General features: G+C 42.9%; 1 protein-coding gene across 3 annotated transcripts in view; it reads left to right on the top strand.

Moving 5' to 3' along the window:
- The window catches only part of TMEM178A (transmembrane protein 178A), a 45,674-nt gene extending 23,173 nt beyond the window's left edge, over window positions 1–22,501 (top strand). For 2 of the 3 annotated variants that reach the window (XM_054567498.1, XM_054567489.1), the window contains exons 2-4: window positions 9,238–9,351; window positions 11,471–11,613; window positions 21,447–22,501. In XM_054567498.1, the coding sequence (XP_054423473.1) occupies window positions 9,251–9,351; window positions 11,471–11,613; window positions 21,447–21,688 (486 nt within the window). In that variant the 5' untranslated portion in view covers window positions 9,238–9,250 and the 3' untranslated portion in view covers window positions 21,689–22,501. The remainder of the gene's footprint in view (window positions 1–9,237; window positions 9,352–11,470; window positions 11,614–21,446) is intronic. The other variant, XM_054567480.1, reaches the window with a different exon arrangement.
- The last annotated feature ends 1,051 nt before the right edge of the window (window positions 22,502–23,552 follow it).

Raw genomic sequence — 23,552 nt, 5'->3', positions numbered from 1 at the left:
GGGGTGGGTGCGGCGGCCCTTTGCCCACACACAGAGGGGTGCCCATCAGGAGACGGCAGCTCCACTCAGTCAAGGGCAAGGGTTTCCCTTCCTGTCCTCACGGTAGGTGTTAGCCGCTGCTGTACCCTCACCCGTAACCTTCCCTGTGGGGCTCAGGTGTGTCCCAGGGCGCTGGGGTTGCAGAAAGGTAGAATCTCTTCCCTTCGTGGCCCTGTCCTCCCCCTCCTATTCTTCCAGCACCTTCTCCTCTTTCCAGGGCCATCCCTCTGCCCCTTCTGGTTTTCCTTGGCCTCAGTCATGGATTTAGGCACCTGAAATCCTGCTCAGTGAGGGGCAGGAAATCTTCATTCTGCATTTGGAGCTTTGCGTGTTTGCATTCTGAAGTCTCTGTTGCTGCCTGCCTGCTTTGTCCTTGCCCACGTACGGGAACTGATTAGTTATGATCAGATATAGTCATAGTGATTCTCATCTGACAAATCTGTTAAGATATCTACAAGTTCGTTTTTGGGAGGCAGATGCAAATTCAGTGTCAGCTCTGTCACTTGTTTGCTGTGGGACGTCAGGCAGATTATTTAACCTCTCTTAGCCCCAGTTTCCTCCTGTGTAAAGCAGAGGTAACAACAGAACCTGTCTCATGGGGGAAATGTGAATAAAGCTCTCAGCATAGAGCCTGGTTTGTGGTACGCCCTCGGTAAATTATCATCACTATTTAGATGACTTAAGTGGTCTGTGCCTTGTTCTCCTTATTTGTAAAAAGGGGAGAATGCCTGCCTTGTGTAACTTACAGAGATGTGTGAGAAGGCACTTGGAATACAGCCTAAGAGGCTATGTAATAAATAAGAGTGTGATTATTCTTTTCCTATAACTACACTAACGCAATTCTGGTGGTCTCAAAAGTGCGCTTATCTGCTACAGATTTCTGTCCTGATTTAGCAGTGCCTGTGGAGCTGTTGGAGGAACCAGAACACATGGGAAATGGCGATAAAGGCTGCCAAAGACAGAGGGCCTTGCCCTGGAATCTTCCGTGGCTGCTGCAAATGGCTTTGGGATTTGGCTTCCTCCTGCCATAAGGTTTTTGCCACTGGAAGGTGGTGAGTGCCATCCTCTGCTCTTGTTGGAGTGAATCCTCGATCATCCATCCAATTTAGAGATTTTACTCCTTGTCTCTGGTACCTACCAGGCCACCTAACCATGAGAAGGTGGGCTGAAGAAGATAAAGGAAATGAAATTCAGTCTTGTCAGTTTTGCTTGATGATTGCTTAGTCTTTATCATGGCTTAGAAAAAGTAGCAAATATTATTTCAAATCAGCTTATATTGTTTTTAAAAACTGATTTCCATAACCTATCAAAGCCCAGAAATACAACTCCATCAGCCACAGAAAAAGCTTTTTAGATCCTGCTGGCTGTTTTAAAGGAGCTCCTAGTTTCCATTTATCTTCATATGTATCTGTGACATGTCCCCTCATAAATCCAGCAGCCCATCTGGTGAGGGGACAAGAGAACATTGTTCACAGTAGCAAATATGTTTAATTTTTTTTCACAATCTGAGCAGAGCCATTGCCCTTGCCTACATTTCCACGTATTAGCTCTACCAAACATTGCTTTCCTCGTCTCTGTATACAGTAGTAATTAGGCAATTCAGCTTGATCCAGGGTTCATTTTCATAAAGGAAACAAACTTCTGAAAGTGTAGCTCAATTAGAAGGATTCAATCAAGGCACCTGGAAGAGGCCAACAGTGCATTGTTTTTAAGGGCAATTTGCCTGGACCACTGCCAACCCATTTGGAAATGGGCAACCTTTCTCCAATAATTTGCTTTTTTTGAGTATTTGGGAAATTGCCATCTGTGTTTATAGGTCATCATGTGTCAGGCGGGATACCCCCCCAACCTCTCTACCTCCCCTGTCTTCATTTCAGAGTTACAGTTTAGTTTTACTTTGTTCATTTTTTGTTTTTATGGTGTCACGTTCCAGATTCAGAAAGTAGGTCCTCTCTCTAAAATGCACTTGCTAGATAAATGTTTGCTAAACAAATGAATGCATGAAAGAAAGAATAAATGATTGACTTTTGATGGCAAAAAGTAGTGATTGAGACTTGGCAACTTTCTTCCTCCCAAATGCTGGAGATGAGGATGAAATTACAAGTACAGTTGACCCTTGAACGACACAGGTTTAAACTGCTCAGGTTCACTTATATGCAGATTTCTTTCCCAGTAAATACACTCGGCCGTGCAATCCATGGGTTTTCCACCTGTGACGTCAACAAACCTTGGATTGAAAACAGTATTTCCATATTCTGAAACATGGTTTCCCAACTGCAGATGGAAAATACTATTTTCCATTGGGTCCTAGGCTGAATCGGGGATGCAAAGGGCCCACGGCAGAGTCAACCACTGATGTTCACACTGATTGAAGACGTCATGGTGGGGAGAGAAGAAAGCTTAGAATTGCTTCCCACGCTGACTGGGTGCCTCTCTAAATACAGCAGATTTTAATTTCAGGTGTGTTAACAGCAGCTTTAGACCCATGTACGATTAAGACGGCTTTTCTTCAGACTGTATTGATCCCTCCGAGGTCAGCCTGTTGTGGCCAGAGCAAGAATTAACCACAGCAAGTGTCAGTCTGTCCCTGTAACGGGGTGTCCCCTGTGGGAAGGAAACACCACAGCGTGCTGTGCCTGAGCATCCGCTGAGTCGATGGCTGTATTCGGTTTCACATGGGTTGCGGCTCAGGGAACAAGGCAGGGGTTGGGGTATCTTTCCCTACCTCTGCCTGCCTTTCACAAAGGAATGACATGACCCAATGGCACAGTTATATCCCCTTTCCCACCCTGGTGACTCTGAGATGGAGAAAAAAGAATAGGCAGTGTTTCCACACTGGTTCTCCCATCTCCTCCTAGAGAGGGAAGGTAAAGGGAAGGAGGCAAAAAGAATGGGGAGGGAGAAAGAGGCAGAGAGGGCTCAGCTGGGCTGAAATCCCCTGAAAGCCACATGAAATCACGTCCTCTCCCATCACGCATGCCTGTCCCATCAGCTAAGTCACCGGCTGTATATGCCATGACAGTTTTGAGAAGCTGAGAAGCTTGGGTTTTAAAGTTTTAAATATTTTATTATGTTTTACTGTAGATTAAAACAAATAACCACATTAAAGAAAACTTAAAACTTAATTCAGGGTGCCCTGGCTGGTGTGGCTCTGTTGGTTGGGGATCCTCCTGTAAACAAAAGGTTGCAGGTTGGATTCCTGGTCAGGACACATGCCTAGTTTGCGGGTTCCAGCCCCAGTCAGGGTGTGTGCAAGAGGCAGTGGATTGATGTTTCTCTCTCATGTTGATGTTTCTTTCCTCCTCTCTCTTCCTTCTTCCCTCTCTAAATTAATAAGTATGCCCTCAGGTAAGGATTTTTTTGAAAAGCCAAAACTTAATTCAGGGAAACCAGGGGTCATTCATTACCCGAAATGAATGACAATTTCCACTTTGTACAAGACCATGCCTGTTTGAGCACCATTATTTCTGGCTTTCTCCACTGCCACTTAAAAAAAGAAATTTCCTGTGGTAATGTTTACTATTTCTGCAATAGGTTGAATCAGTCACACTTGTCACCGAACCCTCCATCTTTTTGAACCCTAGAGATCATGTGTTTATAGTCCAAGGAACTCATCTGAGTCTTGGCTTTAAGAAATAGTACAGTTATCTGGATTTGTTCAGGTAAATAAACTAATAGTAGTAGTAGCAGTAACAATAACAATAGAAGCTAATACTAATAGTAATAAGAGTGTTTTATTTAATCCTCCTATGAGGCAGATGAACTGTCATTGTCCCTATATCATAGTTGAGGAAACTGATGCCCAGAGAGGTTAGGTAACTTGCGAGGGGCACACAGCTAGTGAGTGGTGAAGCCAGAGAGCAAATCCAAGCTGTCTTGCTCCAAAGAGAATATAGAGTGAATACAGATACTAATGCCCCACATTGTAAGAAGCTGATTCTGCATTAGTAATAAGAGACAATTACAGCAGAATAGGATAGTATATTGTGGAGAGAGACTCTAAATAAAGAATAACTTTCACACCTTTCAGACACTTCCTATATCAAACATTCTTGCTTTCCATTGCTTTTACTATAATTGGAGTGTTATTCACCTTCACCTGGAAATCTCTTCTCTTTAGTACAATAGCCACTGGCCACATGAGATTGTTGAGCACTGGAAATTAGACTTGTCTGAGAGGAGATGTACTGTAAGTGGGAAATGCACTTGATTGCGAAGACTTAGGATGAAAAAAAAGGAATATAAAATATCTCAATAATTTTCAAAATATTGGTTTCATGTGAAATGAAACTATATGTAACGTAATCTCACTTGGTTTTTCGTGTGACATTTAGAACATTTAGAATTGCATACGTGACTTGTGACTTGGACTGTATTTCCACTGGGCAGAGCCACTCTAGACTTGCTCATTTCGTACCTGTCCCCTTTCAGTTCTGGAGACTTGATGGGTTTGCCCTCAGGGGGCTTCACTTTCAGGACTCATTTTGGTCACCTGAGACTTACAAGGCAGCACTGAGCCGCTAGACGGACTGTATGTGGTTTATTTATTTAAGCGAGGGCCGTTGTTCTTATTCTTGAAAGGAGGTGATGAGGAAAACATTTTCTTTTCTCTGCTTAGCACCTGATTCCTCTGAAATTAAATCTCTAACAGGAACATGGCAGCTACTCTGCCCTGTGATCCCACGATTGATCTTTCCTTTTAAACTGGAGTGTGTGCAGACAGAGCTGGTGGGAAGAGTCCTTTGCTTTTCTGCCCACGGGTCAGTTATGGAATTCCAAGTTGCCTTTGAAATGTTTTTGGAAACAATGCAGGCTGTTCACGGACCCTTTCATCTGCTAGAAAGCCTGAAGCTTCAGTCATAGTGCTATAGTCAGCAACTGTCCTAGACATGTCTCTTAACTGTCACAAATCTAGGAAAAGGTCACAGTTTCAACTCTCAAGGAACGTGGGGAGTCCACAGGGAGGCAAATTTTTTGATTAGGAAATGACACAGACTGAGTAATCTAGAGCCAGATTGTGTGGCTCAGCCTCTAACATCAAAATAAAGCCAGAGGAGGGAGTGAGCGGCATGGGCCGCTGTGCTTGGGGGAGGCCTTTTGGATTAAGGCAGCGGGCCTGGGAGGTTTGGGACTGTTCAGAGGTGTGGGTGTAGGTAGAGGAAAAAGTTGGCACCACAAGGCCAAGGCACAGTGTGGGATAGCCCCTGGGGATCAGTCAGGGGTAAGTGGCAGTGAGGTGGGGGGAGGAGTTAGATGCTAGCTACCTAGAGCCTCTTTCATTCAGGGGGAAGCAAATGGTGCGTTCTTGAACAGGGGCAAGATAGGGCTGGACAATGAAAACCCAGTCTTACTGCTCTCAGGGAGCACCTGAAACGTTCTCATCTTCTGTTTGCCTAAGTGCGGAAGTTGGCGCATTGGCACAGCATTAAACTATTTAATGAACCATTATGTAGCACTTACTCTGTGGCACTTTATTTGTAAATAAATACATAATTCTAAAATAAATACATAGTTACATAATGGCAATTCCCACGTATAGTAATCAATTTAAAGGGACATATTAAGTTAACGATACTGTAAAAGGCAGGTGGACATAGTAAAATCCTAAACATTTTCACATTGCACATCACAGACAGGTGACGGGCTCCAGAGGCCTCACCTCTTCAACACAGCAGATTTATCAAGCAGAGGCATGCAGGGGGGCTCGGAGGGTGGGGAGAACAGGGGCAAGGAAGCCAGTCGGCTAACTTTTGGGGGTGAGAATGGAGAGGAAACATGGGAGCCATTGGTTGGGCCGTTGTTCGGGCAGCTGTGTCATGTGTCTGCCTGGGTTCACCTGTGATGCCCATTTTGGGTACAGACCCCTAGTGTGTAGCAATGGTTCTGTACAGTGAGTGTGGGCGGGTACCAAGAGATGATTCACGATTGAGTGCTAACATTTATTGAGTGCTGAGAATGGACCACATCCTGTATACTAAGTCCTTCATTCCGCACGATAACCCCATACAGTATCTGCCATTATTCCCCTGCTTTTACAGATGAGGGAACCGAGGCTCTGAGAGGTTAAGTAGTTTGCCAAAAGTCACACAGCTGGGATTTAAACCCCCGTTTGTCTGACTGCAAGGCCTTTAGCTACCACAGATGCGGTTTGTCCAGAAAAAGCCCAGCCGTTGTTAATATAATGAGAGCAGTTTGTGTGGCATTGGTGTAACCTGGCAGCCAAGGAGAGAGGACTGGAATGTGATGCAGGAACAATGATGACTTCACTGTACTAGTTGGTGGGGGCTGATGAGTGAGCATGTGTGTCGTGTGGCCATCACATTCAGAATGACTGAGTAAGGAGAGCAATGAATCTGCATCAAATTTTGCGTTAAGCTGTAACATTGCTTGGCGGAAACTCTTCAGATGACTCAGAAGGCCACAGCTATGGGCACCTGGTGATTGGCAGTTTCATCACAACAATGTGCCTGCTCATGCATCTCTTCTCATGCAGGGTTTTTTGGTGAAACATCAAATCACCCAGGTGACTCAGACCTACTACAGCCCACATTTGGTGCCCTACGACTTCTGGCTTTTCCGAAAACCAAAATCACCTTTGAAAGGGAAGAGATTTCAGGCAGTGGATGAGATTCAGGAAAATACAGCAGAGCAGCTGATGGTGATTCCAACAAAGGATTTTGCAGAGTGTTCTGAACAGTGGGAGAAATGCTGGGAGAACTGCATGTGGTCCCAAGGAGCCTACTTTGAAGAGCACTGAGGTGTCATTGTCCTATGTACAATGTTTCTTGTATCTGGTATTTTCTTCAATAAATGTCTCAGTTTTTCATGGTACCTGGCTGAATACTTTCTGAGACCTCCTCGTATACTGCCTCTTCGTTGATCGGTGTTAATGACATTTTACAGCATGTTTTGCTGTTTCTCCCATTTGTCCTCCATTTAACCTAGACTATAAGTTTCTATGGCTAAGCTTGGAATTTGATTCATCTCTTTAAGCACTGGAAACAACAGAAATTCACCAGTCCATAAACCCTGTTCCTAACCTCTGTGCAGCGTATTCACAGATCTTATTCTATGGTTTATATCATCATTTAAGTGGCTCTACTTGGCCCTTTAAGAAGCTCATTAATCACTAAATATAGACCACAACTTGTTCTTTTCAACCCTCTGCATGTTTCTTCCCCCCATTGTGTGATGCCATCTGGTGCTATGAGATCATGCTTTTTGTGTTCCTTTTCAGAGAGCCAGATTCATTGCTCTCTAAACCCGGAAAGCCAGTTAATTTCAAAGTTTGCAAGCATGGCTTTGAAAAAATTTGAATCTAATGCCTCCTTGTGGATTTTCACAGTATCACTCTTTACTGTAACAGTGCATGGACCTACTGTCTTTACCACCATCAATGTGCATACATAGTAGACTGTAGACTCCTCTTTATATCCAAAGGACCTAATTTGGCTCTAGTAAGCCATCAAGGAACTACTGGTCTTTTCCTGTGTGATATGTGTCAAGTTTCATTATCTCCGTTGTGCGTGTATGATGTAGGAAGCCAAACCTTAATAATACACTTTCCTCTTTGAGTCTATTAGATCTTCTTCTGTTCCAGTGGAACGAATGTTTAAGAACAAGAAAATAAAATGGTGAATGGCAGGCGTCTGACACTGCGGCTGATCTGTCCTTCACTCCCATTTTCGCTCCTAATTCTGCTCCAGTCTCTCCAAGGGAGTGGAGCACCAAGGCTGTAGAACATTTTCTTGCAAACTCAGCTGAGGAGCTCTGGGCTTACCACCAGACTCCCCATCTTAGGGATCCTTGAGGACAGCTTGTTACTACTGTCCAAGGTGGACCTTATCCTTCTCCCCCACTTCCTCTCGCTTTTCATTTCAAGGATCCTGGCAGTTTAAATTTAGCCTGGGAGCCTGGTGGGGAAGGAAAGGTAATTTGGTGTTGTGTGCACTGCTTACCTCATTCCTGGCATGAGCCGGACTCCCCAGGAGAAGGGGGAGTGCACCTCCTTTCTGCTCTCCTCCCGTCCCACTGGGATGATGCCTGTTCCCAGCAAGGGGCAGAGGGAGGAGATGGGCCCTGAGAATATTCCCAGTGATGTCAAATGGGCCGACAAGGTTCCCCTAGCACAGGGATTTCCCAGGCCAGCCCCTTTGAGTCTGGGAGAACACTTTTGCCTTAGTCCACCACCCATCTCCAACATTGAGTATTATACTCACTGAAATTTCACTGATTAGAGATTTATTTGCATCTATAAGGATTTTTTTTTAACAGCTGCCAGGATTAAAGAAAGGATTAACATTTCCTCACATCCCTTTAAAATTAACATAACAAGATTGCATTTTTCCAAACAACTGACCAAGATGATTAACAATGAAAGAAATACATATAGTTGTGTTTTAATTTGAAGGGAGGGTAGATACTTTTATGGGATTCAGAAGACTTCAGGGTGGACATAGGTCTGTATTACTTTATGCAATGAAAGTATGGGCTGGGAGGGAGGGAGGAGAAGGTATTAAATAAAGCAATGGGTAACATGCCCATTTCAAAATATTGTGCCTAAGGTTGGCCGTACAGCCAGGAAAGGGAGGGAATTTTTCAATAATACCCTTTCTCTCAGGACCCAGAATTCAGGTCAGTGAAACCTGTATTGAGGGATTACATCAGCTAGCCTGGGGTTAAACAGGCTCTTGTGGGTAGTCTGGAGACTTAATCACCACCTAAACCACCGTGTAGAAGGTTGTCTTTATGGAAAAATGTCTTCTGGTTTCCCGAAAACACACTTCCTAATGAACTTTTTGATGCAACCCATTTGAGAGTTAGAGATTGGATCAGATTCAGACACGTGTAATTTATCTGTGTTAACTTAATATTTCAGGCTGATTTCTCCCAACCATCTGTGTACTTTTAGGCCATTTCTCCTTGAGGAGTTTGGCATTTAGTTAATACAAACTCAATGGTGTAACACAATTAGGGGAGTTTAGATCCTTATCAAACCTAATACATTCAAAAGTGATTTTGAAAAGTTATTTCATGTTTTTGGTTTTTGCTGCTCTGGCTGGCCTCTATTAATGAAAATAATCAAAAGATTCCTATCCCCTCCCCTAGTCCATCCAGTCTGCAATACATTATTCAGCCTCTAGTCTCCAGAATTCTATTACAAATGTAGACTAGTAAATTGTATTTATTTCCTTCAAGGTATTGCGCAACGATGCACAGCTATCAAGTATCACTTCTCTCAGCCAATCCGCCTACGAAACATTCCTTTCAATTTAACCAAGACAATACAGCAAGACGAATGGCACCTGCTCCGTGAGTATTTCTGGGAATGGGTCAGAGAGGAAATGGCGTCTTTCTGAACAAAAAGTATCCCTACTCGCCTTTGCAGTTTTGGCCTGAAAGATGCTATGTTGATCATACATATTCGACTTGGTCGGAGACTCAGGGAGTCGTTTCCTTGTGCTGTGGCCACAGCTCTTCTACACCTCATATGTGTGAGAATCAGGCAGGAGGCTTTGTGAGACAGTGCAATGTGTGTGTCTGCCTGGGGGCCATCTGTACACAAGTGGCTTTCTGAGTCTTTTCTTTACCAAGTCATCAGGTATAAAGGTGTGCAGGTATAAGTCTGGGTGTTGCCACTTGTCTTAGTAAACCAAGGATCCTTTTTTTTTGTTGTTGTTTGTTTATACAATATTCATTTTACAACTGAATTTATACAATATTCAAGCATCTCAGATCTTGGTGTTTCTGCAAGAATATTCTCATGAGTGTATGTCGTCATTTCCTCAGAGGGCATCTATTACCTCGACATTTCAAAGGCCGATGCTACCCTTTTCCACTGTTAGGGAAATGTGAAACTCTAGAAAGGGTCGTGCAGGGTGATGCTTAAGAGGGCTGAATGTAGACTGTTGATTTATGCTGCCTGGCAATAGATAAAAAACTAGATAGATAGAGATAGATAGATAGATAGAAAGCAAAGCTAGACTGAATTCTTTTCAGTGTTTATCATAATCAGAGGTTGACATTGTCTTTTCCAATGAAACAAACAGCAGTGATTTTGTTTGGGGACCAAAACCACTGCAGAAAACCAAGCAAGATCTCATTTTCTAAATAAATCTCTGGCAGATCGAAAGACTCTGTTTTGAATCTCAAATACGTACATGGAAGCTCAATTGTAGTGGTCCAATATGTAAATATCATGGTTGGCAAATTTAGGACTGGGAAAGCCATTGGCCAAAATGTGGTTTATTTCAGAGTAGGATGACTTCCTGAAAGCTTTTTTACTGGCTTATGTTAATGATCGTTTCTCAGCAGATCTGAGTTAGTCTAATCTAAGCTTTCTTATGTCTTAGTTCTTTATGAGCATGTTTGGAGTTCTTTACATCTGCCTGGAAAGCCACATAGTCACCAGTTTTAGGTCAGAAAAAGATAATCGCAGGATCCTGACAGACTCTCATCTCTTTAACAGGTTGTGCTCTGTGATTGCCCAGCAAGACAGCATCTGAGCGTCCTCTCTTAATCCTCTTTGAGGTTCGCATGGAAAGATGCCTTTGGTCTCATGCATGCATCTTCCTAAGAAAATCACACTTGGTGATTTGTACCATGTTGACCAGAGAAGCTTGCCATGTCTTGTACTAATGCAAATCCCACGTGGATTATATCTGAACCTTATGCCTTTGAATGGTCATAGAAAGTAAAACTTAAACCAAAGGGAATTTAGGTGCTTGTCAGATAATAGTGGCTGAACTATTATTACATTTCCCCTGCCCCGACATGGATGTCTCAAAACTACTTTTACCCTTAACATTAAACTCAGCCCCTTTCAATGATCACTGCTCCTGGCCCCTCGCTCTGTGGTGTCTACGCTTCCATTAGGCAGTGGCATCCTGCTTTAATTTAGATGCTCTTAGTTGGGAATGAAAAATTTCCTTGAAGGAGAGGGATGGTTGATCCATGTGTGATTAGGAGCAAGACTAGAAGCTACCATAAGCCACCCTCTATGGAGCGCCCCTAGGATGGACAGCAGCCACATGAAGATATACCGAGGTAGTGGCTGCCTGGACGCTTCCACCTGAGCAGGGCAGCCCCCACACCGAACAGTGGGAGCGCCACCTGTCTGGGCTCCCTGTGTGCCCAGGTGTGGCCAGATCTATTGACCGGCCCCAGGGGCTGCCGACCTATCTTTGGGATCTATTGTGTTAAGAAGGGTCATAGAAATTTAGCTAACAATTTTAAAAATTGGCTTAAAAAATAAAAAGGAAAAAAGAAGACAGAAACATCAAGATAGCAGGACCATCACCTCGGCCTTGTCGGCCCTAAGCCTGTCCGTGTAATGTATTAATTGTCATAACATACAAATTTCTTCATTCTCTAATTCTCTATGCCTTTCCTTCTTCTGCTTATTATTTTGGATGCCTCTTTGTGTTTTGAGATTAGATTTGAGAAGAATCACTGCCGGCTTCCTGGGCATGGCGGTGGCTGTGCTGCTCTGCGGCTGCATTGTGGCCACGGTCAGTTTCTTTTGGGAGGAAAGTCTGACCCAGCACGTGGCTGGCCTCCTGTTCCTCATGACAGGTATGTGAACCCCTCAGGTGCCTCTTCCGGCAAAAGCAAAGGCTGCTGGCTCTCCATTTATTTCGTTTGCACTTGTGAGAAATGGACCAAAGGTTATTTGGCTGTGGTGGGTAATACAGAATTTAAAGAAACAACAGTATTAAAAATACATCCCCCATTTCTTCATTGTGGCCCATTAGAAGGTTGGATGGAAATGTCTTGGGTTTTATCTCCCTATGAGTCAGCTCTTATTTTTCTGTCCTATTCTTTGATACTGAACCCCTAACCTCGGCCCAGACTCTTGGCAAACAAGGAGCCCTGAGGAGGGAGAGGGTGATAGATCAGCCCCCTAGGCTGAAAGTCAACTCCAGCTACATCTCTTAGTGATGGTATCATTTTTACACACAAACCAGTCATTCATTTTATTCCACAGATAGTTTCTGAGGACTTACTGTGTACCAGACACCTGCTCTAGGTACACCTGCTCTAATGAACTAGGCAGACAAAATCCTCCTCTATTTTTGTTGTGTGGAGATGTAAACAATTTATGAGAGTGATAAAAGCTATGAGGAAAATTAACAGGGTGGAATAGGGGACCCAGCTGAACTGTGAGAAGCAGTCAGCCAGTGGCGGGGGTGGGGGCGGGGGGCCGGGCGGGGGCCGGGCGGGGGCCGGGCGGGGTGGGGGGGTGTGTGCTGCAGGGTGAGGAAGCCAGAAGCCCCAAGCCCAAAGGTGGGGTGGGGTGGGTGGGGTGGGGTGTTTTGCTCCACAGAAGGAAGACTGGAGTGGCTGGGGGCAGGGCAGGAAAGGAAGGTGTCACAGAAGCAGGAGTGGCTTGGATTTTAATCTACTGGGGACGGATGTGATCAGAAAGAAGGTTTTAAGCAGAGGAGTGACTCGATCTCAAAGCAGGAGATGGGAAGAGGGGAAGGGGGAGTTAGGGATGGGATGGAGTGTGGGCATGGGGACATGACTAAGGCCTTTCTGAGGAGCAGGAGCAGGACATTTTTTTTTTTTTTTTGTCCAAAAAGGAGTCAGGATCTGAGGTGATGGCTAACGCTGACTGCAGGGAAGAAATCTTTCCTTCCGTTCCTTCACAAGATATTCATTCGTGTATTAATGATTAGCGAATGCCAAATTAACCGTTTTACAAAGTATGTTCAGTAGCAGAACTAATGTCACTCTAGATATGTAGCCATTTCGAATAAGCCTATTTCTACCAACCCGGAGTTGTGTTACTCAAGTGAGCACAAGTGGGTTTTCTGGCAGCTCGCACTGCAGCGGTCGCTCCCTCAAGCCTTGGCAACCGGAGGTTGCAGCGCCCTCCTGTGGCTGCCACCGTTTTCTGTCTTTCAGGGCTGACAGGTAGGTGGCGCTTTGCTTTCTGGAGTGGGCAAGCGCTCAACCTAAGAAACTCCCCACGGCCCCTCTCCCACTCTGGGAGGGATGTAGGTCGTCATTATCAGCATCCTGACAGAGCGTTCAGAAGTCACATGGCCCCTGAAGAGCTGTGAGCAGAAAACCAGCTTAGGTTTTCCAGACTGTGGTAAATACACCGTGGCTGCCAGCGCCCTGGCATAAGGAGGCTAAAGTTCTAGTTCCTGCTGTTTTGGAGGAGGATTGGAAGCTCAAGGCCCTCGGGTGCCTGCCTAAGGGATTCATTTAAAATACAAATTATAGAATAAGTGGGCTAGGACAGCAAAGAATTCCTTTATGCCTCTGCTGGGGCTCAATGGTCTTTACAAATCTTCCCCATTTTCTTCCCTCCTTTTGTTAACTGAGCCCTCATTGTCCTGACTCTTGTCCCCACATACATGAAAGAAATGCGAATCCACTACCTCACCCCCAACCCTGGGAAGGCCCACATCACATCGCTGGTCAGGAACGTGAGACAAGCTGAGGACAACAAAAGCCTCAGTCGGACATACCTTGTTTTACTGCCCTTCACTTAATTGGGCTTCACAGACAGATGTTGCTTCTCTTAAAAATTGAAGGCAAGACACTCCACCAGCAAAAAGATTACCACTCACTTTATTGTGACACTCCCTTTATTGTGGTGGACCCGCAGTATCTCTGAGGTACGCATGCAGTTTTCAAAGGACACTTTTAATATGGGCAATATGTAAATAATTTAGGATGCTCTTAACCTATAAAACAACTGTTGGCAATAAAATAAATCACAGAGCCATAAAAGCCTGCCCAGTGAGTTTTCCTTGGGAGGCTGAGGGGCTGATTTGATACTAAATAAAAGAAAGGTGGGAGTTCAGCATCCGGCTGACTCAGAGGATAGCTTGGAGTCGGGTTTCCTCAGCTGGTCCACCGTTCCCTGCTCAGCCCTCATTTCTGATCTTCACGTGGACTGTAACTTGGGGCCAGACGAGCTCAGGGGTCCTCCAGCTTTATTACTGAAAGCCCCTGTGCAATTGCTAAACAAAAACAAAACAAACAAAACAATAGCCACAATAATAAAAACCCGTAACGACGCCCCCTCCCCCCACTGCTGCAGACACCTAACCCAAACTTAAAAACTTGAAGTTCTGAAAAGACTAAGTTCTGAAAGACTAAGAGACACAACACATTGTTTCCCTTCTTGTGCTTTTGGTTGCCCAAACAACATTTTTGAAATGAAGGGGAAATTCACTTACAGATCTCACCACCTGAAAAATTAGATTGTTTAATTATTTTTCTTGCCCAATGTGTTTGATTGTTAAGGGAGAGAAAAGAAGAAAAAAAGAAAAATGCTTGCAGCCATCCTCACATGGAACGTATTTAGTCTCTGGGTTTCCACTTAATACCAAACCCTCACCTTTCCCCGTGTTGCTGCCTAACTTTGTACTCAGTTTGTAATAGCTGCGTGTTCTTCCACGGAGTGGATAGGCTGTGTTGTATTCATCTGTTCCCTTACTGTGGGATTTAAGGAGAATTGTTTTATTTTGCTACTACAGATGCCTCTTCATTACCTTTGTAAACACCGAGATAACTATATTAATCCACTGCAGGAGATGAATTAGCTGTAGGATGTTCACATGCAAGAGCAGGAAAGGAGAGCCATCAGGGTTAAAAGAATTTATTTTAATTAAGCAGACGTCTCTTCAGCTTCAGCAGCCCTTGTCAGCGTCACTCCCACAGATTTTTGATGCTAATCTTAGCCCGTTCTAATGCGCTGGCGTCTTCCTTCTCCACCTGAACTTATTAGCCAAACCTTAGATGAAGAACATCAGTGATGTGACAGTTTGAGAGCTTTCTCCTTCTGCCTTACTGCATACAGGCAGTTCTTGATAACACACAAGTGGAACAGCCGCGTTGCCGACTATCATTTCTCATCAGGGAGCCAGGTTCTCTCGTCTTGTCTGCCCCCTTCCCTTTCCTGGGGCCTCTCAAAAGGTCCTCCAGAAAGACCAGGACTAGGCCTCACGTCCCCCAAGGACTTCAAATGTAGCCCTGTGACTTCATGACTTCTGAGGTTACACACAAGGTCACAGAGGCATCAGAGGACAGAGGGAATAAGACACTTACCTTCCAGCTATATACTGCTGCCCATTATGAGAACACACTGCTTTCAGGGAACTGAGAATGAATATTTCCATAAACATTAAATGATGCATTCCATTCGATAGCCAGAGTCATATAGTTATGATAATACTTTGTTATAAATATGTTAAAGGCTTAATTTATTCAACGCGAACTTTTTAAAATTTTTTAATTACAGTTGACATTCAATATTATTTTATATTAGTTTCAGGTGTACAACATAGTGGTTAGACAGTCATATACTTTATAAGGTGTTCCCCCAATATTTCCAGTGGTGACCTGGCATCATACATAGTTATTACAATATTATTGACTTTTTTCCCTATGCTCTACTTCACATCCCATGACTGTTGTCTGACTACCAATTTGTACTTCTTAATCCCTTCGCCTTTTCCCCCAGTCCCCCAACCTCCTCCCCTTTGGCAACCATCAGTCTGTTCTTTGTATCCATGAATGCATTTCAATTTCAATGCAGACATTTTTCAATATAATTTTTTAATATAATTTTTGTGTCTTGTGGTAGAGTCTTTGCTCTCTTTTAATATACCAGGATTTTAAAAGTTGGATAAGGCTTGGTCCTCCCTTGAGAGGGTCTCACTACCCACTGGATCCATTCGCCTTCCCAGGCTGTGCCCTGAGAGGCCACTGCTGACCAGGCAGGGCCATCCAGCCTGTGTTGTGACAGCAGATAAAGCGGAGATAGAGCCCAGGCAGCCTAGTTCATTCATTGATTATGACTTAAAACTATAGGTCCTTAACGCTTTATCTGAAACCCTTGGGGCCAGATAGGTTTGGGGATTCAGAATTTTAAAGTTTTCTTCTAGGAAGGTAACATGGTACATATATTATCTAACTCTTTCAGCAAGGTCTGAAATCAAATACATGAACATGTCTGCAGCAAAATAAACTGGATCAATAAGGACTATAAATAGCTTTATGTCCCATCAGGTCACGCTTTGCTTTTAAATGAGATTCCTGTAATCTTTCAGGAAAAGAGTGGATGTTCAGGGGATTTAATAATTGCATATTGTGGATCCTTCATTTACTTTTTTTTTTTTTGGTAATGTTTTGTCTGTCTCTATCACTCCTGCTCAGTCATTTAGTTAAGACAACTTAGGAATGACTTTTTGGGCAATCTGTTATGAAAGGCAGCATGAGGCATTGTTTTCTGGAATTGCAAAGAGACCAGAATGATGAGCAGGTCATCGTTTGAAGGAGGGGAAAGTCAATGTTTAGACCTTTGGGTGTCTCAGTTATGTTATTTATCAAGGAGGCTAACCAGGGTGAAGTAACTTCTTTCAGCCTTCAAATCACATCAGAGGAGGATGGTCCAAAGAATGGGCCCAGTTACTCTGTTTACATTTTACCAGGCACCATGAAAATTAAGAAAATTAGGTTGATAATCTGGGATGGCAGTATAAACTCTCTTCTGTCTTGACCCAAAAGTATCCCTTCCAGCCCTATAATTTTGTGATATTTTCTAATGAAGAATATTGGCAGAAAAACTTTTAATATTTTATTAGAAAAGTAGCTGCATACAGGGCTCTTCAGAACCAATAATTATTCATGTTTTTGAAGATGCTACCAGCAATAAGCCAGGACTGAGCTCAGAACTTAAGAACCTCTCTCCCCGGGCCCCACCAGCTGGGCTGAAGGGTATCAGTGGCAGCCACCAGCAACTTGCAGCTGGTCAGTGGAGAAGCAAAAGGGAAGGAGAAGCCCACGAGAAGAATGGAGAGGTGACCTCTCTCCTCGTGGATTTTCAGGAAGGGCCATTAGGTTTCGAACTTTTGAATGCAGGGGTGATACCTTATCTTTTCATGCCCCCATCCCGGGCATTAACTACATTGCTACTGACAAAAATGCAGCATTATTAAAAATCATTTGCTATAGAGGTAAGACCTACATGGGGCAATTGGGGATGAACTGGTGCTTAGGTTGGAAGAACTCAGTGTCTGCAGAACTCAGTTTTGCTCAGCTGGTTTTGTTGGCTCCATGTGCTCAGCCCTATTTGACTCTGTGGGGAACTTACAGGAAGGTGGGATAGTTCTCTGCTGCTTTTCCCTGAGAGGAGGGCTGGAAAGTGGGGTGGAAAGACCCCTTGGGGTTCCTGGGCACAGCGGCCTGGTACCAATTATGGCTGTGACCACAGGAACTCATTCAACTAAGCTACCTTTAAGATAATCAGAACTGGGCCTTGGACATAGTAGATGCTTGATAAATTATTCTTGAATAACTGATTAAATAACATTTTAAATAGCAAAATCTTGCTTAGGCCTATAAAAGGATAGAAATACTTCACACATGACTACATACACACATGCATGTACACATACATATGATGTTAGAATCTGAATTGTGTCTTCAAAATTTGCATGTTGAAGTTCTGATCCCTTTCAGAATATAACTATATTTGGAGACAGAGCCTTTAAAAAGGTACTTAAGTTAACTCTCTCTCTCCGATGGATTAGTGGAGAACTGTACAATCTGAGTAGAAGAAAAAAAAAAGGTACTTAAGTTAAAATGAGGTCCAAGGGTAGGCTCTAATCTAACATGGCTTGGGTCCTTCTAAGAGGCAGTTTGGACCCAGTTACAGAGGAAGGATCTCGGGGTGGTACAGGGAGAACATGGCTTTCCCCAAGCCAAGGAGAGGGGCCTCAAAGGAACCGACTCTGCTCGCACATCGATCTGAGACCCCCCCCACCCAGAATTATTAGAGAATAAACTTCTGCTGTTTTAGCTTCCCCTCCCCCTGTGCTTTTTGTTATGGCAGCTCTAGCAAACTACTAATACACATGAGTAGTGTAAGGTGTGCATATAGAACCCAAATGGAATTTCGCAGCATAAAAACTGACCTAAGACTAATAATCCAAGTACAGCAAAGATGTTTTCATCATTTAAACAACACTTTTTCTTGGTGTCTTTGTAGTTAGGTGGTTTTATATTTGCCTTTTTAAAATATCTTTGATAGGTCAGGTCTCTTGCAAAAGCTTTGGAAACAATGCGTTGTCTACTTTCAGTGCACTCCCTTGTAATAATCGAAAACGGTCCTGCCATCCCACAAATAATAATGGTGGCAGCTATATATTTGTGACCTTTTCCGAGATGTGAGCCTCTGAAAAGGAGGGACTCTTAGATATACTCTTTGGTAATCTTGGCTTTCCTCTCACTCAGAGCAACTTCAAGGACATCTTGGAAGAGAGAAAAATGCCACTGAAGAGTAGCATGTGGGGGCATTTGTGGGAAGGGGGAAGGGTCGAAGGGGGAATATTTGTGGGCTCATAGTAACCATTTCTCCCACTTTCAGCTGAGTGAGTACAGGCTTCAGAAAATATAGCAGGTTTTATCAAGGTTTGATGAATACCCTATTCCAGAAAGAATTTAAGTGGCAGAGGAGTGCATATATTATTTCAAGATAAAATAAATGCAGGTAAGTCATAAAAACGAGCTAAGCAATCTGGTTTGCAAGGCGGGATGGATCCAAGGGTGAGCTTAGTTAGCAAGAAAACATTCCATAAAGTCCCTGACTTTTGCTCCTAGTGGGCTGCTGATTTAGTTTTAGGGAGTTTCAGCTCTCTGGCCACTTGGTCCAAGAAAGACATTTTATTGGTGACATCAGTCACAATGTCCCCGAAGTAAGCACAGACCAAGTCCCCAAGGGAAGCACAGCCGCTCATGACACCGAGGACAGAGAAAATCAGCCTCCTGGTTAAATCCCCAGGTTAGATTGTTTCTTATAATCCTTTTCTATTCAGGGTGAACTGGAGGTGTTATGCTAAACTTCACTTCACCAAAAGCAATTTTATGGAGTTGGCAGGGGAGAGGTGCTAATAAAATCAACATTTATTATAAAAATCAAAGGTAGTATATAGAGAAAGGAAAATGAATGACAATCTGTTTCTGATTTAGTTGCATATTACCAGGTACTAGATTCACTAGGGGGTTTGGAGACCTGTTCTTGCTTTATGCCATATTTTGGAATAACTGTATTACAGAAAATTGACACTGTAAGGGACTTTAGTAATGAAGTCCCACTTTTTTTTTTCCCTAGATGAAGAAACAGAGGCTCAGTGAAGCTAGGTAATTTCAAGGTTGCACAGTGATTAATAGTAGATCTGGGGACAGAATCCGTATTTCCTGCACCTCTGCCTAATGCATTTGGACATCAAAGGATGCTTAAAAGTCTGAGTTTGAACTCAAGCTTTCAGAGGTCATTAAAACCACAGTACTTGTAAAAAGCCTTGCTTTTAGGCATTCAGCTAGGTGCAGACGGTTAAAGGCAGACTGGAGTTTCTTTTCTATTATTGTATTGTACCTGTTGATACTCCAAAGATCAATTTTTTCCTAACTGCTTTATTCTTCTCCTTCCAGAATTTGTTAGAAGGATCTTGTTATATATAAACACTGTCTTTGTTTTGGTGCCAGTGAAAACATTCATGTAGGTATAAGAACATTTGCTCTTGACAAGATTTGAAAAGAGCAGAGGAGTATTCTTCTTTGCCTGGTTCGTTCCTTTATGAAAGAGTTCTTCCTATCATGATCTTTCTTTGGAGAACTCGAAATGATGTGTTTGCCATTATATTCTGGAGCAAGGAATCGGAAGAAAAGCTTTTATCCTCTGTAGAAAAGCAATCACTTTAGAGTTTAAAAACAATTAGGCAGAGTAGGAAATATCAAATTATCTCAGATCAAGCATCCTTTTAATTGAAAACATTTCTTTTCTAAATGAATGTTTGGAAAAGGATTTAGGCTGTGTGCTTTTACGTGATTGGAGTGGAGGCAGAGTTCCACCACCTAAAAAATTGCATTCACGAGATTTTTATTTCTTCCCAGTTGCTGCCTGCTCTGAGTTTGTTTCTCGGATAGTGTTTCTGATCCCCAAAAGCTCTATTTAAAAAGGGGTGATGTCTTAGTTTTAGCTTCTTTTCAGTTACCAAATCTGTATCTCTTTCCTCTGGGGAAGCTGCATAGACCTCTAAGGTTACCGAGATCATTTTCCAGCAGATAGGTGTGACCTCCACTGTATACAGGGAAAAACCGAAGGAGGGAGAGGTATGTAGGACTCGGACTAGAACTGGGCATTCCCATACATCACTGGGGGGTCAGTTTCTGTTTTTATTACCCATCAGCTCAGCAATGACCTCATTCTGATCCCCTGTCCATCCAAAAGGAGCATCCTGAGTCCATTGTAATGGAATAGGAGCATCTGCATTCTTGGAGCATAACTTGAATACTAAAAAGTTTGTGTCTGGGGGATTTTTATTAGAGTTTTGATTTTAGTGGAAGGACCATTATACATACATGTGTTGGTATAAACAAGTAAAATTTTGGGTCTGTTCATTTATATCACCCAAAATGCCTACATTCTGAGTGGTTGAAGTATGTGATCTCTTTACTCAGCTACTTTTACATCATTTCCAATTTCCTGGATTTAACTTGTATTATTTAAAATCTTTTATTCATTCATTAAGTTAAAAAACAAACAAACAAACAAACCCAGCAGCCCTGACCAGTTGGTTAGGCTTCTTCCTGCAGAGCAAAAGGTCATCGGTTCAACTCTGGGTCAGGGCACATGCCTGGGTTTTGGGTTCAGTCCCTAGTCGGGGCATGTATGACAGACAACCAATCAAGTTTCTCTCTCACATCGATGTTTCTCTTCCTCTCTATCTCCCTCTCTTCCCCTTTCTCTAAAAATAAATAAAATCCTAAAGAAAACCAAAAACAAAAACCCCACACAATTTGTTGAGGCTTTAGGATGTGCCAGACTCTGTGGCTTCAAAAATGATTTAGAACTTGTAAAAATTCATTTAAACTATTATTTACAGGCAACATGATAACTAATGTTAATGATAATTGAAAAAGAAAGCAAACTTTTTATGAAGATGGCAACTATATAAAAATGTGGCAAGTCAGGTATAGAACAAAGGGAAATAAAAACTTTTGTATTAGGTTTGAGTGGCTATAGAAGAATTTGTCCTTGAAAGTAATTAGAATGGATATTAGCTTGTTTTTTAATACTAAAAAAACAAATACAAATTTAAATACACATTATAAATATTCCAGCAAGATAATTCTGAATAATTCAAGTTGTTAAAGTTTTCCCCTGCAATCTTTGCTCCTGTATCTCCAATGCCTAGCCTACAGTCTGGTTTTGTCAGTCTTTGTTGAATGAAGTAATTCAAGTCAAAAAATTGTAGATCCTTTACTAATTTGAAGTGATCACCTCATCGGTTGATCTGATTTTCACAAAGGCCTGTCTGGCATTTGCCTTGTAGCAGGCAAAACTGTAACTGATTATTCTGTTCTCTTTGTATTATTTATAGGAATATTTTGCACCATTTCCCTCTGCACTTACGCTGCCAGCATCTCCTATGATTTGAACCGCCTCCCAAAGCTAATTTATAGCCTGCCTAACGATGTGGAACACGGCTACAGCTGGTCTATCTTTTGCGCCTGGTGCAGTTTGGGCTTTATTGTGGCTGCTGGGGGTCTCTGCATCGCCTATCCATTTATTAGCCGGACCAAGCTTGCACATCTAAAGTCTGGCAGGGACTCCACGGTATGACTGTCCACATTCAAGTCCATGCTCGGTGGCCCATGCACACTGCGGCAGACTCCTGAGGGGAACAGAGCGGAGTTCGCATCAGGATCCCAAGCACAAAGCGGTCTTTTACATTCCAACCTGTTGCCTGCCAGCCCTTTCTGGATGACTGATATAAAAATCATGCAAAACCTCCATACCTTTCTTAGGATAAGACTACTGTGGATTCAAGTGCTTTAATGACTATGCTTTGACTGTGAGAAATAGGGAGCAGTGCCATGGAACGTTTCTAGGTTTAGGAAAAAAAGGAAATTGCGATGGAAAAATTTGTATGGTTGCCATTTATTTCAGAAAGTTTGTATATAACAATTACCTGAGAGTCATTTTTATTTGCAAAAGGATTCATAACAAAGCGAATATAATTTTCTTGTCATTGTACCACGCTTGTTAAATTTCAACGCAGCATCTTCAGAACTTGTCCTAACAGTGTCTCCTGTCAGCACCAAATGTTTGTGTTTGTGGCTGTTCTGTGTCACAGGAAGATTCTTCTTCTGTTGCCTTATTTATTTTTTAATTGAAGTCTCTTCTCTGTCTTTGTACTGGAATCACAATCATAAGGAAAACAGATCAACCATGTAAGAGCTAATCCGTGACACTATGCAGTATTGTTTGAAGTCCTATCTGTTGTCCAACCTCCGTCTCTTTATGTTAACTGGATTTCCGCATTAAACGACTGGCCCCTTGTTAATCCAGGTGTGCTTTCCTGCCTTCCACCTGTGGCAATAGGTTTCCCAGCCACACAGACAGATGAGAACCTTGTTTTAATAAGAGTATAATGACGCCTTACTAATTGCTCCATTTCAATTAGGTTGGTTGTTATCCTTTGTCTTTTGTATGTAGCAACCTCATTCACGCTTGCTATGCAAAAAAGGTGTGATTTTCAAATTTTTTTAAAAAAACTTTACCGTAGTATTTTAAATTCTCCAGTGCCCTCTCTCTGTTTTCCTTTACCATCTGCCGGGCATTTAGCCGGTAATGAAGATACAGGGTCCCTGACTTTCTCCCTGGACCACCTAAGCCAGTAGGTTTTAACCTTGGCTGCCCATCGGAATCATCTATACCTGCTTGCTTCACCCGCACCTAAGCTGGACCCCACCCCAGTGGACCCAGAATGTCTGCAGCTGGGCCTGAGCCCGAGTATTTTTAGAAAAAACATCCCAGAGAGTCCTGCTATGCAGCTGGGATTGAGAGCCGCTGCTCTGGGCCAAAGCTGCAGTCACCGCCTTAGCAGCTAACATTTATTTAGCTCTTACTATGTGCCAGTAACTGGACTGTTTTTTTCCCGGTATAATTTCAGACTCAGAATGCTTGCTTCCTTTTCCTGTGTGTGGATATGGTACGAAAATTCAAATCCTTCCTTTGTGTTAAATTCCCTTATCTTAAATGGAAGGCTGGGCACTAGCTCACTTCTAAGTTTTTCCTTTTAACTCCAACATGATCCTCTATTCTATACACAATGTGGGATAAAAAGTCTCTTTAAAATAGAGGAAGGCGCCAACTCAGTTGGTACTCATAAAAGGATAATGATAATCTACCCTCTTCCCCTGCCCAATGGAGCCTGATTTCCAGGTGACAAGTGTCCATATAATGTGACAAAAGCCTTTTGGAGGGTGTTAGATGATCCCAGAGACCACACGAGCTTCCGCCGAGGCCTGTGGGTTATACCTGTGCGTGTAATCCCTGGCAATCTCTCAGGCCTGTTTATAAACCTATCCCCCTGGATGAGATCAGAAATATACAGAAAGGGGCAATTATTTTTATTTATTACTTATGTGGGAAATTCTCAAAGCAGGAGAGCTGTTTCTTTGAAGTCTTCTTTAAAGATCCC

Source organism: Pteronotus mesoamericanus, unplaced genomic scaffold (genome assembly GCF_021234165.1).
Source record: "Pteronotus mesoamericanus isolate MK-2021 breed Mesoamerican mustached bat unplaced genomic scaffold, CSHL_Meso_final contig_101, whole genome shotgun sequence".
Lineage (NCBI taxonomy): Eukaryota > Metazoa > Chordata > Mammalia > Chiroptera > Mormoopidae > Pteronotus > Pteronotus mesoamericanus.
The sequence above is the reverse complement of the archived record's forward strand: the minus strand, read 5'-3'. Positions and strand labels throughout refer to the sequence as shown.